The sequence below is a fragment of the Morus notabilis genome, unplaced genomic scaffold (genome assembly GCF_000414095.1).
Source record: "Morus notabilis unplaced genomic scaffold, ASM41409v2 Scaffold139, whole genome shotgun sequence".
Classification (NCBI taxonomy): Eukaryota; Viridiplantae; Streptophyta; class Magnoliopsida; order Rosales; family Moraceae; genus Morus; species Morus notabilis.
Genome location: NW_010361068.1, coordinates 385137 through 403242, shown reverse-complemented (window position 1 = coordinate 403242; position 18106 = coordinate 385137). Strand labels below are relative to the sequence as shown.

Genomic DNA, 18106 nt, shown 5'->3' with positions numbered 1-18106 from the left:
CTATAGAATTTAGGAATACATATATTAATTCCATAAATCCTCCATTCACAATATAACATAATATTTTCTAAGAAAATCCTTGGCTTAAAAATACATGAATTGTATTATTTAAGGTCTGAAATTTTCTCAGTCATTACAAATATAATATAATCTTATAATTCTAATATTATAATATTATATATTATAGTGTATATTATATAATATATTTGTTTAATATAACTGAAATATCTTATGTAATATTATAATATGTTTTATAATATTGTCATTATATTAACCATTTTAATAATATTATTATATTCTATATCATATAATATGTTATTTAATAATAGTTTAATTTTATTATATTAAATATAATATTAAATATACATTATATTATAATTATATATATTATATTATAGTATAATATAATATAATCATTATTTTTAATTATTTCAATTAATATTTTAATATTATTATTATATTCTATATCATAATTATTAACACATTATATAATAAGAGTTTTTTTATTATATTAAATATAATAATAAATATATATTATATTGTAATTATATATATTATATTATAGTATAATATAATATAATCGTAATTTTTAACTATCAATTCAACTTCATAATTTATTAAACGCTGTTACACTGATTTTAGAATCAACACAATTACTATAATTATAGTTTACCAAACACTCAGCTACTTTTTATAACAGTTGTTTTTTCTTTTAGCACAGCTAAAAGCAATTTTTTCAAAATCTACAACAATACCAAACTAAGCCATAATCTGGTAGATTACTGATGTTAATTCAATAGATTACTATAGAGATTGCATTTAGTAATAAATGATTATTAAGGATAAGAAGGAAAATAACATAATTAGTAAAGTGATTAGTAAATTACAGTATATTTTTTAAAAATAGTAAATTATAGCATAATTTGATATTTTAAGTTTTAAACATTATTAAAAACTCAAAAATACCCCTAAACATCTTTTCACCTTACTCCTCCCTTCTAAACATCTATTTTTTTAAATAGTAAATTATAGCATTTTTTTTTAAATAGGTAGATTATAGTCAAGTCCACCATGGTCGGGATTGGCGGCTAGCTCCGGTAATGAGCTCCGGCGACCTGTGAATGTTTTTCAGAGACTGTTTTTTCGCGACCGTTTAACACTGTATTTACCAGTAAATACCGTATTTACCATTTAATATTGTACTCACTAGTAAATATCATATTTCTCTAAAAAACGGACCATCCATTTTGGTGACCATTTAATGTTATATTTATAGGTAAATACAGTATTTATTAAACGTTGTATTTAATATTGTATTTACCAATAAATATCGTAATTACTAGTAAATATCATATTTATCCGAAAATTCAAGCACTGACTCCGACGACCGTAAATACCGTATTTACCAGTAAAATACCGTATTTACTAGTAAATATCATATTTACTCAAAATCTGACTATCGACTTCGGCGACTATTTAACATTGTATTTATCGGTAAATATCATATTTACTAGTATATATCATATTTATCTGAAAATCCGAACATTGATTCCGACGATCGTTTAATACTGTATTTGTTGATAAATACCATATTAACCATATTTGTCTGAAAATTCAGCTACCATCTCTAGCGACTGGTAAATACCGTATTTACAAATAAATATAGTATTTACTACTAAATATCATATTTACATATTTGTTGAAAAATTCGACAATCGGCTCCGGCAATTAATAAATAGCATATTTACTGATAAATATCATATTTATCGGTAAATATCATATTTACCATATTTATTTGAAAACTAACAAAGAAAAGCACACTATGTATTTCCCCTTTAGACCTCATATCACAACATCAATCCCATATTCTCATCTATTTAGGAGACGTTTGGTAAGGGGATTCATACCATAATTTAAATTATGGTTCATAATTCGTTACAGTGTTTTATCTTATAAAAAATACACGTAAATAAAAAATGGTTCTAATCTCATAATTCTAATATGAACCAAACGTACCCTTATAGGGTGTTTGGTATAAAGATTCGTGTCATGGTTCAAATCATAGTTCGTGACTCGTTATAATATTTTTTTTCATAAAAAATACACATAAACTGATAATAGTTCTAAATCTGTGAATTAAACGTCAAATTAAATTAGGGTTAGTATTTTGATATTAGATCTGAAAAAGGATAAAATTAAAAATAAAAATATCTATTTTAAAAGTACAATTAGAATGTGCTATAATTTACTATCATTTAAAAAATATGTTATTCACTTCAAATATAAGTATAAAATATGTTATATGATGTATTTTTCCTAATAAGATCAAATCATATCTTGTAGATTACTGACCTTAACCTACCAGATTACACTAGCGAGCCAATCGACATTAGAAACAAAAGGTAATTGGTGTTGAGAAGAAGATATAATCTCATAGATTACTAATGTTAATTAAATAGGTTACTATGGAGATTACATTTAGCAATGACATGATCAGAAAATTGTTAAACTTACTTTTAAAGTACATGAGCCTAGATTTTTACTCTTTAATATTAATTAATACATTTTTGACTAATATAGTTATTTGACTAAATATAATATTATTTAAGAGTAAAAGATAAAAATCTAAATTCATGCCCTCTTTGTCTCTTTTTCCCATGAATGCTAATAAGATCAAATCATATCTGGTAGATTATTGTCCAGATTACATTAGCGAGCCAATTGGCACCAGAAATAAAAGGTGATTGGTGCTAAAAAGAAGACACAATCTGAATGACAATTGTGTATTTTTGAATGGAGTGAGATACATGATATTCTTTTTATCATTTTCAGTAATATTTCTGGTTTTTTCCCTAGACCGACACGATTGGAATGCCCAAAATGAGCTTGACCTTAGCTTTATTTGTTTTAAGTGGAATAAATATTAGTAGACTTCTGTAATATTAAATAAAGAAGAATTTCATCTGAATTGGGGTAGTTTGATGATCTAAGTCAGCACCAAATGATGTATGCTTTTGAATCAAACTAAATTTGAAAATAGGATAATATGGGAGAAGTACAGATGTTGACAAAATTACAAGTTTACTCTCTCTCTCTCTCTCTCTCTCTCTCTCTCTCTCTCTCTCTCTCTCTCTCTCTCTCTCTCTCTCTCTCTCTCTCTAAATTCTGAATTGGTGTAGTTTGATGATCTAAGTCAGCACCAAATGATGTACGCTTTTGAATCAAACTAAATTTGAAAATAGGATAATATGGGAGAAGTACAGATGTTGACAAAATTACAAGTTTAACCTCTAATGCGACTGCTGTAATTTTCACTTCTCAAATTTGGAGTTGGATAGTACAATAGATTATTTATTCACAAGAGAGATCGGTCTAAAGATATCATGATGCTAGAATTTAGATAAAGAAAGATTGGTCTAAAGATACATGGAGTGAAAGATATACAATTCGTTTTGAAGGTTAAGGACGATATTGCACAAGACAGGTGATTACTATTTTTTGGTTGTTAAATATTGGGACATTGTAATTTGTAATCACTGAATGCATTACAGAAAGCCCATAATGGAATTAATAATTGACTTAAAAAAAGAAGATTTGGGTTTATTTAGTCTAAAAATTGTTTTTCAAACTGTTTAGATTGACAAGATAAGATAAAAGTGTTTTCAACTTTTATAAAAAACCTTTTTTTAACCTTTTATTTGTAAACAACAAATTAAAATTTTCATTCATATCATTTTATTATCTGTTTAGATTGACAAGATAAGATAAAAGTGTTTTCAACTTTTATAAAAAGCATTTTTTTAACCTTTTATTTGTAAACAACAAATTAAAATTTTCATTCATATCATTTTATTACATTATTTTTTATAACAATAAGTGTTTTTGACTTATTTGACAAACATGTTCAAAATCTCTTTTGAAATAAAAAAGCTCTTTTTCATGCATTATTTAAATACTAATTAAAAAATTTTGATTTATGTTTTGCTTCTTTTACTCCTTAAAAGTAAAAGCACAAGATGCACGTGCAATGCACACAAGGAACAACTTTGTAAGTGTGATTTCGAGTCAAAACACAATTATTAAACTGAAAAAAAAAATTGAAAAATAAAAAAAAACAAAATAAAATATTTATAAAAAGATAAAAAAAATGTGAAAAGGGAAAAAAGAAACAAAAAAGAAATAGGCTGTCAGGTGGCATCCTTGAGAGAGAAAGCACTTGAGTATTTTAGGCCTCGTTCACTTAATCGATTTGAGTTTTCAGTTTTAAATTTTTACAATAAAAGTTTTCAGAAAATATCACATCTAACTTTTTCTGCTATAGTGAAAAGCTCTCAAAAAAATGTCACATCTCAGCTCGAATTGAAAACTCGAATCCGCAAAGTGAACGAGGCCTTAATAGTTAATAGATTATAGATTATAGAGTATAGAGTAGATTAAATATTTACAATGAGCGCTATAAATTGTTCTTGTTTTAGGTGATGTTTGGTAGAAGGGTTCGTTCCCCAATTTGAATCATGATTCGTGGTTCGCTATAGTATTTTCTCTCACAAAAAATACACATAAATTGAAAATGATTATAATCACATAATTCTAATCCATAAACCAAACAGACTCTTAGATTTGACTATTGAAAAACTAATCTAATCGGTAAAATATTAGTTCTTACTGATAGAATAAAAATGTATGTCCTATAATATGTTTTTCCAAGAAAATGATTACAATGAAAAAGGTGATTTTAATAAAAATGAAAAAAAATTTGTAAGCACACATTTGAAAGAATTTTTTTAATAAGAGTAAAACCAGAAAGAAGTATTAAAAAACGAAGTAAATTGAAGAAGAGTTTTCAAAAGAAATAAACAAAAACAAAAGAATATTTAGAAAAAAATAAATTAAAAAAGACGAAAGAAGTGCGAGTTGACAAGTGACAAATGGAGAAGAGAGATGAAAAGTGATATTATTATTATTATTATTTTTAGAATGAATGGAGAGAGAGTTTGGCTCTTTTGTATATATGTTATTATAAATTATTCATTATTGATCATAGATATGGATTTTTGAGAAGTCCGTAGTTATGCATACCCTTTAACCCATTTCTTGACTTTTTACCAGTCCCTTAGAATATCATGCTTCTTCCTTTGGAAAAAAATAAGGGGGAAAAAAAAACCATCCATCTCCTATAAATTAATATATAACTTTTTTGCTGGAAATTAATATAAAACTTAAGAGAGAAACGGAATGAAAAAATCTTATGATATTTTAAAAATGACATATATGTTCCCAATAAACAACCTTTATTCGATGCTTTCTTCTTCTAGTTTGCCAGTAATTCATACGAGAAAATGTCATTCATATGTATTCCATAGTTTTATAGGTAATTCATAGTTTTATAGTTATCAATTAAAACGGAGGCTGTTTGTATACCTCTTGTGAAAATAGTTTTAACCCAAATATAGTAAGCTAAAAGCTATTATAGTCCAAGAGGATTTTAAGTAGTGAACACGAGTTGGTGGTAACCAAAAACCAGGTTTCCTCCTCCTATATGATAAACATATATCAGATTAGACATTTTACTCGTCTCTCTTATATGATAAGGCTTTGAAATCCCATTTAAGAATCGCGCCAAGCAAGCGAGCGTGTTTTGTAGGACTATGTTTAGAAAAATATTTAGAGCACCGTCACTACAAGAAAAATGAGTTTTTACAAAGACAAAAAGTCGTTACAAAAACCTGCATGTCGTCACAAATTACGTTATTTACGACGATGTGTCGTCGCAAATAATTCGTCGTAAAAATGTTTTTTACGACAACATAGTGTCGTCGCAATTGTATTTGCGACGATAGGCTGTATTTGCGACGAGTGGCGTCGCTAATACGTCGTTGCAAAATTCTCGTGATATGATCTTTTTTGTGACGATATTTCAAATTGTCGTCGCAAATAATCTTATTTTTTTGCGACGACAAGTGTAAAAAAGTCGTCACAAAAAACTAAAATTAATTTTTTTATAATTTTTAAAAAATGGCAATTAATTAATTTTTAATATTTTTAATTAAACATTATTATGTTACATACTGAATAGAATTTATTAATATACATTAAAAGTGAAATATAAATTAATATTAAAAACAGTAAATCTAAATAAATTTATAAAATATATTATGAATCTACATGAAATGCATATATAATGTTCAAAAAAATATAAAAGTCTAAATAAAGTGAAAAATAAAATAGTACATATAACGGAACTAATCGTCTAAGTTTGCAGCATCGCCAACATCTGAATCATCATCAGGACTGTCATCATCTGAAGGAGGCAGAGGAGCGTCTAGGTCAACTGGTTTTGGACGATCAATCGTAGGTAATTGGATGTTGGGCTGCAATTTAGCCACCAACTCTAACACCTTCACCTGATTCTCATAAATCTTAACTTGTTCTTAGTACAATTTCTTTAAATAACGACTCATACGTGGGTCAGGTTGAGCCGATGATGTTGCGTCTGAGTATGAACCAGCAGATGAAGGAGAAGCCCCAGAGTAATGCTTTTGGGAGAGCGTCGGACCCACACCTATCTTATGTCCTCTACGCATGCCAAGAACTTGCTCCAAAACCCCATGCTCGTCAAAGGTGGGTCTAGTCGAGCTTGAAGTAGATTGTGTTCTCTGCGTTTGTCTCTCCTCCTCCATGGTGTTCTACATAATAAGACATTATAATTGTTTATACGTGTTATAAAACCACTATTTCAGTATAAAAAATTTAATATGAAAAATAAACATATTTACAAAAGTCTGTTCCGCTTGGGGATTAACCCAAGAGGCCTCGGACGATGCATGTCCCCGAATTGTCTATGGCAGACATCGGCTCTTGGGTCTCCGTACTGACCTGTCAAATAAATTACATTTGTTAAAATTATTAAATTCTAACTAAATTTCGGCAGCATAACGGCGTATTTTTCATATGATCCAAAAATCAAAAAATATAAAAAAAACAACTTTAAAAGATTTCGGCACCCCATAGCTGCAAGATGTGCCACCCAGAACAATCATCACAAACATATAAGTACGATAATGAAGTCAAAAAATTACTTTAGAGTAATGCCTTCATTTTAATGAAGTGGAAAAAATAACTACTAACCTTCTTCTTGCGATACTGAGAGTACGATATCCGACCATGTAAGCTTGGATACTTTTGGTTGCTACGATTAGTTTTATTTGTCTCCGATATTTTCTGTTTATGATTAACTATAATAAGTAATAGTTACTTGAAATTATGTATAAAAAATCATCAAGTTCTAACAAATCTATGATTACTTGAAATTTGTCACCGGAGAACCTATCGCAACAACGATCCCAATGAAGTGGATTCCTCATGTTACTCGGGAGACTTTCTCTACCATATCGTTTGAAGTGGCTGTGCAGGGAACTTTTCCAGTCATTGTAGCACTTTGCTGCCTCCCTATTAACAACGGACCTCAAGAATACCGTTCTTATAGTTGTAGTCGATGTTAAACCAGTCCTTGCAAAACAGTTTCACATCGTTAAAACGCATTGTTATGCTTAACTTTAGTATAAACTATGCAAATTATTGCATAAAAAGAATACCAGCATTTGGTTCTGAATTGTCCTCTTGTCTATATCACTAATGTCCTTCCAAGCATCGTGGAATGGCTCGCATATGTCCATGGTATGAATACCAACTGCACTATTAAACCAGGCACCATATTTACCAAGCGCCTTCCAAGTACTTCCTGCCTCATCAAATTCTACTGTAATTTTTCCGTCTTGAAGGACCTTTTGGGCGATTTTATAACCTTTCACCCCACCTCGACCTCTACGTTGTCGAGGTTCAGGTGCTGTAAGCATAAGTAAGCATTTCAAATCAACATGTACCACTACATTTATTTACTATATGATAGAACAAGAAAAAAGTCAGAATAACATACCAGACTCACAGAATGCGGGGAGTCCGTGAGGAGGCTACGCTCCCCCTGAAGAGCCAGCGTAAGTTGCTACTAGACCAGCCATGAATGCCTATGAATAAATTCATATTAAGAACAATATTTATAAATTCACAAAAGATCATAATATTAAAACTAAATCATGATAAAAACAATAATTACTATTCTTAAGTTCTACTCATCATCGCTGCTACATTGTTGATTGTCGCCATCATCATTTATGTCATCATCGTCTTCAGATTTGACGACTTCCTCCTCACCGTACTCCTCTAAAGTTTCATCGTCCTCGTCATTAATAAAATCATCAACACGGGAGACTTATCTTTCATAATTGCATCAACATCGGAGGTGGCAACATTAGACGATACATCATGTCGATTCAATACAAATGAGTCAAATTCTGGTAGTTCCACTACTAACTCAATATTTGTAGACTCCGTATCCTGGACTATCATCACATCATCAATGTCAGTTTCTGGAATGTCCCAAATATATCGATGTCAAAAGTGTTCTACAACCTTCCAGTTTGGACCATTAAATAAATCGTCTACGTAAAAAACTGTCTCTCCTTGAGATGTAAGTATGAAAGGTTCATTTTCGTACCACGTGTCCTTAACGAAAACACTTATTCTATTTTTATAGTGTTGAATCCTTTTCTTTCTCGGACGAGTGTCAAACAACATACATTTAAAAAGCACAACAAAATTATCGTTCAAATAGGACAGTTCATAAATATCCTCCAAAACAACATAATACGTTAGGTTATCAGGTCCGCGAACACAAACACCACTATTTTAAGTACTTCGATTCATATCCTGATTGCGTATCAGAAACTTAACACTGTTCACGACACAACCAGGATAACTTCGACATGAGAAGCTTAAACCACTTGAAAGTGAAATTATTTAATCATTCGCTTCTGGGCCACTCTGCTGACGAATATTGAAAATCTGTAAGGAGACATGAATTTTGTTTAAAACGAAATTTTTGAATGACTTAACAATGTTAATGCAAATTAATTATAAATGTACCTTATTCTTAAACCATTTTGGAAACTCTTTTGATTGAATTTCATCTAATGGTATGGTTCGGCCACCGACATCAATCTCCCTCCTATGGTCACTGTTTAACAGAGGATGAAAGTAAGAGACACGATTGTCTGCGACACAATCAAGAAACAATTAAGTAACAAAAATGAAAGTAGTACTTACTCAATGAATTACTGAATTTCTGGACAGTTCTGTAGTGCATACCACTCGACTTTCTCTCACAAATGAGTGTCCAAAGTGATGGGGGTCATCTTCCCAATTGGCCGACAGCAAGTTTCAAATATAGAAATCTTTTTAACAATACAATCTTCATCGTCTACCCAATTTCTGGTCAGTCGGTTAAACTGTGTTTCAACTCCAGTTAAATACATTGAACAAAAAGTCAGAGCTTCATTCACAATGTATGCCTCAGCAATCGAACTCAGGACGTGCACGATTCTTGACATATTTCTTTAACAATCCAAGAAAACGTTCAAACGGATACATCCATCTTAAATGAACTGGTCCTCCTCGAATGGCTTCTTCAGGCAAGTGTATAACTAAATGTACCATTATGTCAAAAAAGGCAGGAGGAAAAGTTGTTTCTAACTTGCATAAAATAAGCACAATATCTTGTTGAGCTTTCTCTAAATCACTTTTTCGCAATGTCTTTGAGCATATTAACTCGAAAAGTGACTTAATTATGTTATCACATCAACAATCTCTTTCTTCATGAATGGTCGTATCCCTGTTGGCAATAATTGCTACATTATGATGTGACAGTCATGTGATTTTAGCCCAGTAATCTTATTCTTCCCTTCGATCACGTTTTTCTTTAAATTTGAAGCAAATCCATTAGGAAATCTTACTGATTTTAAAAAATCACAAAACTTTTTACTGTCGTCTGGAGATAGTGTATAAGACGCATGTGGTTTCATCCAACGATCACCGTCTTTGTACAAATGCAACTCCTTGCGCACCCCCATATGTTGCAGATCAATTCTTGCCTTGTCCGTATCCTTACTTTTTCCGTCAATGTCTAGAATTGTGCCCAATAAGCTGTCGCATACATTCTTCTCAATATGCATGACATCTAAGTTATGACGTAACGACAACGACTTCCAACAAGGCAACTCCCAAAATATACTCTTCTTTGTCCATTTAAGCTCGCTTGCATGTCTTTTCCGCTTGTTACCACCATACTTTTCATGTTTACCAGGCAATCTGACTAACATATTTTCTAACTAAGCTAAGATTTGGTGAACAGATTTTTGAGACGGTGGAGGTCGTTTCTCAACCTTACCATCAAAATTTTTATTCTTTCTCATCCCATGTTTAATAGGAAGCCATTGCCGATGTCCAACAAAACAAGTATTACTTGTTATCCTCTTTGAAGGGGTTGCATCGTTGCAAGTTAGGCATGCTAAATAGCCCTGACCACTCTATCCAGATAAACTACTACGAGCAGGAAAATCATTAACTGTCATGAGCAAAACAGCCCGCATCTAAAATGATGTATTCGAAACTACATCAGTACAATTACTCTTTCATTCCACAAATCTTTTAACTCATCCACAAGGGGCCTTAAAAAGACATCCATATCCTTTCCGGGTGCATTTGGGTCAGGAATCAATAATGTCAACATCTTATAAGGATCCTTAGTGCATAACCACATAGGTAAATTGTGGGCCGTTAAAACCACTGGCCACATATTGTATGAGAGGCTCATGTTCCCGAAAGGATTAAAACCATCAGCGACCATCCCCAAGTGAACATTTCTCGGCTCACGTGAAAACTCAAGATACTTTTCATTTACCTCATTCGATTCATTACCATCAACTGGATGACCCATTGAATCCTCATCATTTGAACACCCATACTGGTGCCACATCATATCTTTAGTTGTGTAACGAGAACCGTACAAACGCTTCAACCGATCTCTTAACGAAAAATAACGTAATACTTTCCACGGCACTTGTTTAGCACCCTTTGTCTTTTTTTTTCTTTCAACGGGATGTTTTACATACTGTACATGTTTGTAGATCAGCGTTCTCCTTCCAAAACAAAGCACAATCGTACTTGCAGACATGAATTGTTTCGTAACCCAGTTCAAGTTTACTCATAAGCTTCTTCGACTCATAATGAGAAGAAGGTAACCTCACATCCGGGAATGCATCTTTCAATAGATTTAACAGAGCATCCATACACTCATTAGGCCACTTGTATAACACTTTTAAATGCATCAATTTCACTAAGAAATTTAAAGATGAATACTTAGTGCAGCCCGGATACAATTCCACCTGGAGCTCAGAAAGTAGATCCTTAAATTCAGCGTACTGTGCATCTTCTCATCCACATGCGTCTCATCCAACATTTCATGGTCATCATTAATCCCAGCAACGTCTTGTAAGACTGCAAACATCTCGTCTACTGGTTGATTAACTATTGGGTCGACACCTGAAACCGCTTCTACTTCACCATGGTGAATCCATGTACTATACAATGGATCAAAACCAAATCGATGTATATGCACTCTCACAGTTTCTACTAGATGCATTTCATGGTTTCTACATTTTACACAAGGATAGCTGATATGGCCACTTGAAGTTTCATAATTTTTGGCGACCTCAATAAAAGCAGATAACCCATTCCAATATTGATCCGACAATCGGTTTCTCAAATAAATCTAACTTTTGTCAATTGGCATTTCAACTATACACAACAACAGACATAACAATTTATTAATGTATTTAATTAATTTTAATTTTACTCTTTATTAACACAATTAAATTTTATTAATTAAAGTTTGTTAATGAACTTAATAAAATTCTCGTTTTCTAACTAAATTTTGGCAACATAACGGCTTATTTTTCTTATGATCCAAAAATCTAAACTTGCAGAAAAACAACTTTAAAAGATTTTGGCACACCATAGCTGCAAGATATGCCACACAGAACAAGAATCATAAACATATACTAAATTTCAACAATATAAGAAAATCATAATTCAAATATTATCATCATAATCCCGAATTCATACAACCAAAAACGATAACAATTTTAAACTAAAAGTACAATAAATATAAAAAACTTACAAAGTTCAAACCCACTAAATGGGGGCTGAAAATAGCAGGATTGCATCGGAGGAACCATGCAAACAGCGACGAAGGTGAAAAATCAAACGCCTACATCAAATTGAAACATCGAACATAATTTTTAAACACCAAAATTAACATTTTATTAACATCTAGAGTAACATATAGACACAATATTGATTAATCAATGCAAGTTTAAATTTTCACATTCTAGGAACCATAAAAAATGACTAAACTCGAATAAAATTCCCAAACAAAATCCCCAATATTCAACTCCTAGCGCATCAAAATTCTCGTAACTCAATCCAAACACATACTCGATAAGCAAAATAAGAGCAATAAAATTTTCTCGGACGTGCACGTTTGATTCAATATTTTCCATTTTCTCGGCAACCAAACAAAAATTACAAAAAGAAAAAAAAAGGAGAAACCCCACCTCTTTGAAATCCTGGCGGGGGCGGGGCGGCAGGAGCGGAACGGGGCGGGGGCGGCGGCGGGAAGATGAGGCAGAGAGAGAGAGATTTTACAGGAGAGAGAGAGAAAGCGTCGGGAGAAAATAAAGAAGAAGAAGATAGGGTATATTAGGTCAGGCTTATTTGCGACGACATTGTCGTCGCAAATAAATTTTAAAATGTCGTCGCAAATACATAATAGCTGTCAATTATTTGCGACGACATTATCTCGTCGTAAATAATTTTTGAGTTGTCGCAAATGATCATTTTTTCTGTGTATATTTTGCGTGAAATCTTAAAAAGATTATTTGCGACGACAAAGAGACAATGTCGTCGTAAATAACCTGAAACTATTTGCAATGACAGTTGTCGTCGCAAATATCTTACTATTTGCGACGACTTCTCATGGCAAAAAATGGATTACCTTCGCGCTAAAAATCCACGTCATTGAAATTTGCGCTCCAAAATTATTTGCGACGACATTTAAGTTATTAGCGACGACATTATTACTTTATATAACGGGGATTGATTGCGACGACATGTCGTCACAAATATTGTATTATTTACGACGACATTTGTCATCGTAAATGGCCTTTATTGTTGTAGTGCGTTGGTATTAAGTAATTTGCAACTAATAAAAAGTGAATTTTACTGTAAATTTTATAAGATATTTTTTAATTAGTGTGCGACACAACCAATACTTCCTAACATGATACCTCCTTTTTTTTTTTTGCTTTTTTGTTTTAAATTAATTGTTCCTATGTTTAGTTTCCTCTTGATATATACCAGATTTTCCTCCTCCAAAATGACTCCCTCCCTAGCTGGTCCTTTCCCCCGTGCTCTTACCATGAATTCCCAATAAAACGAAGTGGTGCTAAGTACGGTCGACTAATAAAAACAGATTTTCAGTACGATATTTATAAGTAGCAATTACATTTTATTAGTGATGATGTTTAGTGCTTCTTTAAGCATTTTTCGAAACAGAATTAACACACAAATCGTGGCCAATAGCCAGACCATGTGCGTCTCTGGCTTCTTATCTGCCACACTACACATCTCACTCACACACAAATCGAGCTGATCAGACACCTCCCTGGAGTCTGACTTGTGTCTGTTATGCAAAGAAAACACAAATCAAACCCAAATCTGTTTATTACTTTACCCACCACCCCAAACATTGCTCTACGTAGGCCCCATCCCCAAGGCACTATTACAACAAAAAAAACAAAAAAACAAAAACTTGAACCTAAATCCTCTCCATAAATTCTGCTTACGCAAAAACAGCTAGTTTGTAGAAACCAAAGTAATAACCATCGATTAGCTAAATGCATATACATAATGAATCCTTATAGAACTTCCCATAAAGGGAATGTTTTACTTTGGTTACATTATAAATTAACTCTCTTCCTGTAGGGTAATATGCTAAAATGATTATCTAACAAAGTGAAATTAGTAAAATGATCTTCTTTTATTTTTTATGAAGAAAGACATTCACTCATTTTTTATAAAAAGAAATCATTTTACAAATAAAAATTTTTAAGAACTTATTTTACTAATAAAACTTTTCAAAAGAGTTATTTTTACATAGGCCTCTCTTCTCTCTTCTGTAGCTCTTTCTTAATTTCTCTCTGCAAAGTACATTAAAAGTAAAAAATGATGTTTCATCTTTGAGGTTCCTAGATCATGACCTACCCGTGTCGTGTATTCTGGACGAACAGTCACATTTCCCCCAATTACTATAAGCAGGAGAGATTCCTAAGCTTATATATATAGGCTTTATATAGGGTTGGTAGTGGTGGTTTAATTGTGTTTGTAATAGCTTTATATGTGTATATATATACGTGTGTGTATATATATATATATGCTACACAGTGTATACGTACATATCAATGTTGGTATCTAAAAGTTACAAACAAAAGGACGCGTAGACAGTGCCAATTAATGATAAGCAAGTTTTGTTTGGTTCAGTGTCAATATATATTAAATTGTTTTATGGCTTAAGTATTTTATTCAATTAGATTCCGGGAGTCGTTGAATGTGGCCTGTTTGGAAGGATATAAACAGGATATAAGATGGAGAGAAAGAGCAATGATAAATTTTCTTATAGAATGGTTTTGGAATTTTGGTCTTCTTTTAATGAAATAAATTAGATCATTTAGAGGTAGAGACTGGTGCATGTATTTCATATATTTATAAATCCATTAATACCTATCATAGGTGTGACACCATACCAACTTATGAGGTCGTGACTCGAACCACTCTGACCCTTTGGCTAAACGGCGATGAGTCTTGTCAATCTACCTTCTTAAGTGGGTAGTAAATTAGGAATGTAATATGAGACATATGTTTAAAAAAATATTTTTTAAACGGCCTCAAAAATTCACATTATATTCGACTAAATTTTAATATTAAAAAGTATTTACTATAGTAGTTCACATTTTTTTTTACCTTAAACAAAATCTCCTTAGGAAACTTTTAGGGGGATCGAAGAGGGAAAATGAGCATACAATAGAATTTGGAGACGTTAATAAATAAATGTGAGGTGACAAGGGATGCATGCAATATATGTGTCCCCAGATCGCCCACTATTTAGTTAGTCCTTTTCAGATATTATAGCTGAAGTGACTTTTTAACATCAGTTGTCAGTCTTTATTTATCCCCAGCGAAAGCCAAACAGTAAAAAAATTTTCTCTCTTACTCGAAACATCAATTTCTTGGACCCATTCACTTTGTAAATTTAAATTTTTAATTCAAATTGAGATGTAATATTTTTTTAGAGTTTTTTATTGTAGCAAAAAAAATTAGATATGATATTTTTTAAGAATTTTTTATTATAAAAATTTCGAATTAAAAACTCGAATCGATAAAATGAACGAGACCTTAATCATTCTGAACGGACAATTAATTATAAAAAAAAAATCTGAACTATCAGTTGAATAGTACTTCATGGTACAATCTATACCGTGTAGAAGAAGAGTAAAATTCCGTACAAGTAACTAATGACTTTTTAATCAGAATAACGTTTTCCACCCGGATCATCTGATCGGATTATTATATTAAATCAGAAATATTTTGTATTTTATTTCTTTTTCTTTTTTGCTAGAATATCTTTAATTTCATCTTGAAGCGTCAAAAAGATTGATCACCTCTTCAAATAATTTAATTAAAGAGCTATATATATAAACATGTAACAAGAAATTTGGAAACACACACATATATTAAGCTGAAGAAATGTAATGCATATGAAGATACACACACATATATTGAGGTATAATTAGTGAATGAAGAACTAAGAGGAAAAAAAATAAAATAAAATAAGCTACTTTTTAAATATTTAAAAATAAACTTTGGTATCAGCATACATGATATCTCAAGTTTGTTGTGAGATCAGATGTAGGAGATATTGGAACGTTAAAAAAGAAATCAGAGACACTAGTTATTTCTCTAATTTCTACTTCTAGCTAATTAATTAAGAGACGTACAATAATTTGTGGCAAACTATTTCACTTTTGGAGGTTAACCAAGCCTAAGCTCAAGATCCAAATCATCCATAGAATTACCTGCAGCTTGATCAGTTCTGACTTCATGAATTACCTGATTAGATTGAAGACGACACGGCTTCAACAAAAACGACATCAACTTTGGTTTCTTATAATTGCCTGTCTCATTTTCACGTTGATCCCAAGAGAACCGGCCAGTTGGTGTTGAAGATATTGATGATGAAGAAGAAGAAATTATCGGTCCGATGTTGTTCCGGCCGACAACCGAAATATTCAATCCCACACACAAATCCGTTTCCACAGAGCTATCTTCAAATAATTTCCTTGAATTCTTTTCCAAATCCAACATGACCCCTTTGGTTGAGAAGTGATCATCGTGATGATTTGAAAAATTAGTAGTTGAAACCCTAGAACCATACTTAGGTGAAAGAAATCTTGAAATATTAGTAGTAATAGTACTAGAACTATGATGATCACGGTCATGATTAATATGATCATGATCATCAGAGATTTCGGTACTGTTGGGGATGCTTGTGAGGCAATAATATTGCTTAAGCCTTGCTCTATCTCTCCTGTGGATATTCATGTGACCCCCTAGGGCTTGAGCTGATTTGAACTCTCTCATACAGAAGCTACAAGTGTAAGATCTCGGAGGCCAGACGCAACCCCCCAGAGACCCGGCTCCGGCCACGAGATCTTCCGAAAAAGCCTTTTCTTCCCATGATGATGATGATAATGATGAGCCGTTGATTGAGTTCATCATCATGATCTCTTTCCTTTTCTGCATCCACATCAAGTATTGATGATCATGATCAGCTTCCTCCATTGACAAAAGCCCAGATAAACCTGAGATAATTATGGTAAGAGATATTTGTTTATAAATACAGATTTTTTTATGGCAAGTTATATAGTATTTGGATTTGTAGTGGTAGACATATAAATATATATAGCTATAAGATAGAGAGAAAATTAAGAGATATATATAAAGTTGACAACTACTGCTTTACTTTGAATATATGTGAAAACTAAAGGCGGTAGTTGAGAATCTATCAAAAGAGAAAGAGGCTTATTATTATTATTATAGCTCAAAAGGATGATATATATATATATATTGTCATGACTAGTTTATAAAAGCGTGGGGTTAATTTTCTCTATTTGTCTCCTCCGTTGATATATTGCACTTTGTACTTTTCTAGCTTGTCCCCTACATGAGTACATGACTTTTAGTACTATTGTTTTAGCAATTAGTAAAGAGGGTCCTAGTTTAGCAACTGTCATGCATGCATTTGATTTTTATCCACATGCGTGAAAAAAAAAAAAGGCCAAACGGTCAATGATAGTGACATGAAATTGATCCTCATGAGTGAGAGATGAATCCCCTTTCTAAATTTAAAGGAGAAAATTAAAATCTCTCCAGCCACAGGACATCTCAACTTGGATCGATCCAAAGTCTATATAAGGCAACCCGATTGGGAGTCAGAGGATCCATAGTACCTGCAGCCCCACGGACTTCATATTCATCATTTTTTTAAGCGCGGGGAAGGGATCTCTTTTCTGCAACGGAAAAAAACGGAGCAGATTTGACTCGGCACAACCTAACGATTCATCCAATACCAATGATCTGTGCCTAGAATGCGTTTCTAGATCTCTGCTCTAGAAAGCTATACAGGCAACAACAAAGGCGGTTTGACCCTTTCATTACTTCTTTCACGACGAGGGAACCGTTTTTAATAATCCATTTTGGTTCACACTACAAAAAAAAAAAAAAAAATCCTTTTTGCAAGGACTAAAATGGCGAGGACACATAGTCCTCGCCGTTAGCCATGCATTCAACGAGGATAGGACCTTGTCCTCACAGAAAAGGGGTCAAGGGTTCTGTGAAGACTATGTCCTCGTAGAACCCTAACAATTTCACGGCCCCTGCACGGAATAGTTTCGTGCAGGGTTGATTACTCTTCTGCGAGGACATTGTCCTCGCAGAAGAGTGTTTAGGTCAGGAATCTCTGCCACTCTTGACCGCTTCAGTCTGTCAAAGTCACACCAGGGAGGGTGCGACCGTTATTCAGCGAGGACAAACGTCC

At 32.4% G+C, this 18106-nt stretch overlaps 1 protein-coding gene across 1 annotated transcript; it reads right to left on the bottom strand.

Annotated features, from left to right (window-relative positions):
* Positions 1-16041: 16041 nt before the first annotated feature.
* LOC21408069 (probable transcriptional regulator RABBIT EARS) lies at positions 16042-16851 on the bottom strand. Its single transcript, XM_010098317.1, has one exon. The coding sequence runs from the start codon at positions 16849-16851 to the stop codon at positions 16042-16044; it is 810 nt and encodes a 269-aa protein (XP_010096619.1).
* Positions 16852-18106: the final 1255 nt, after the last annotated feature.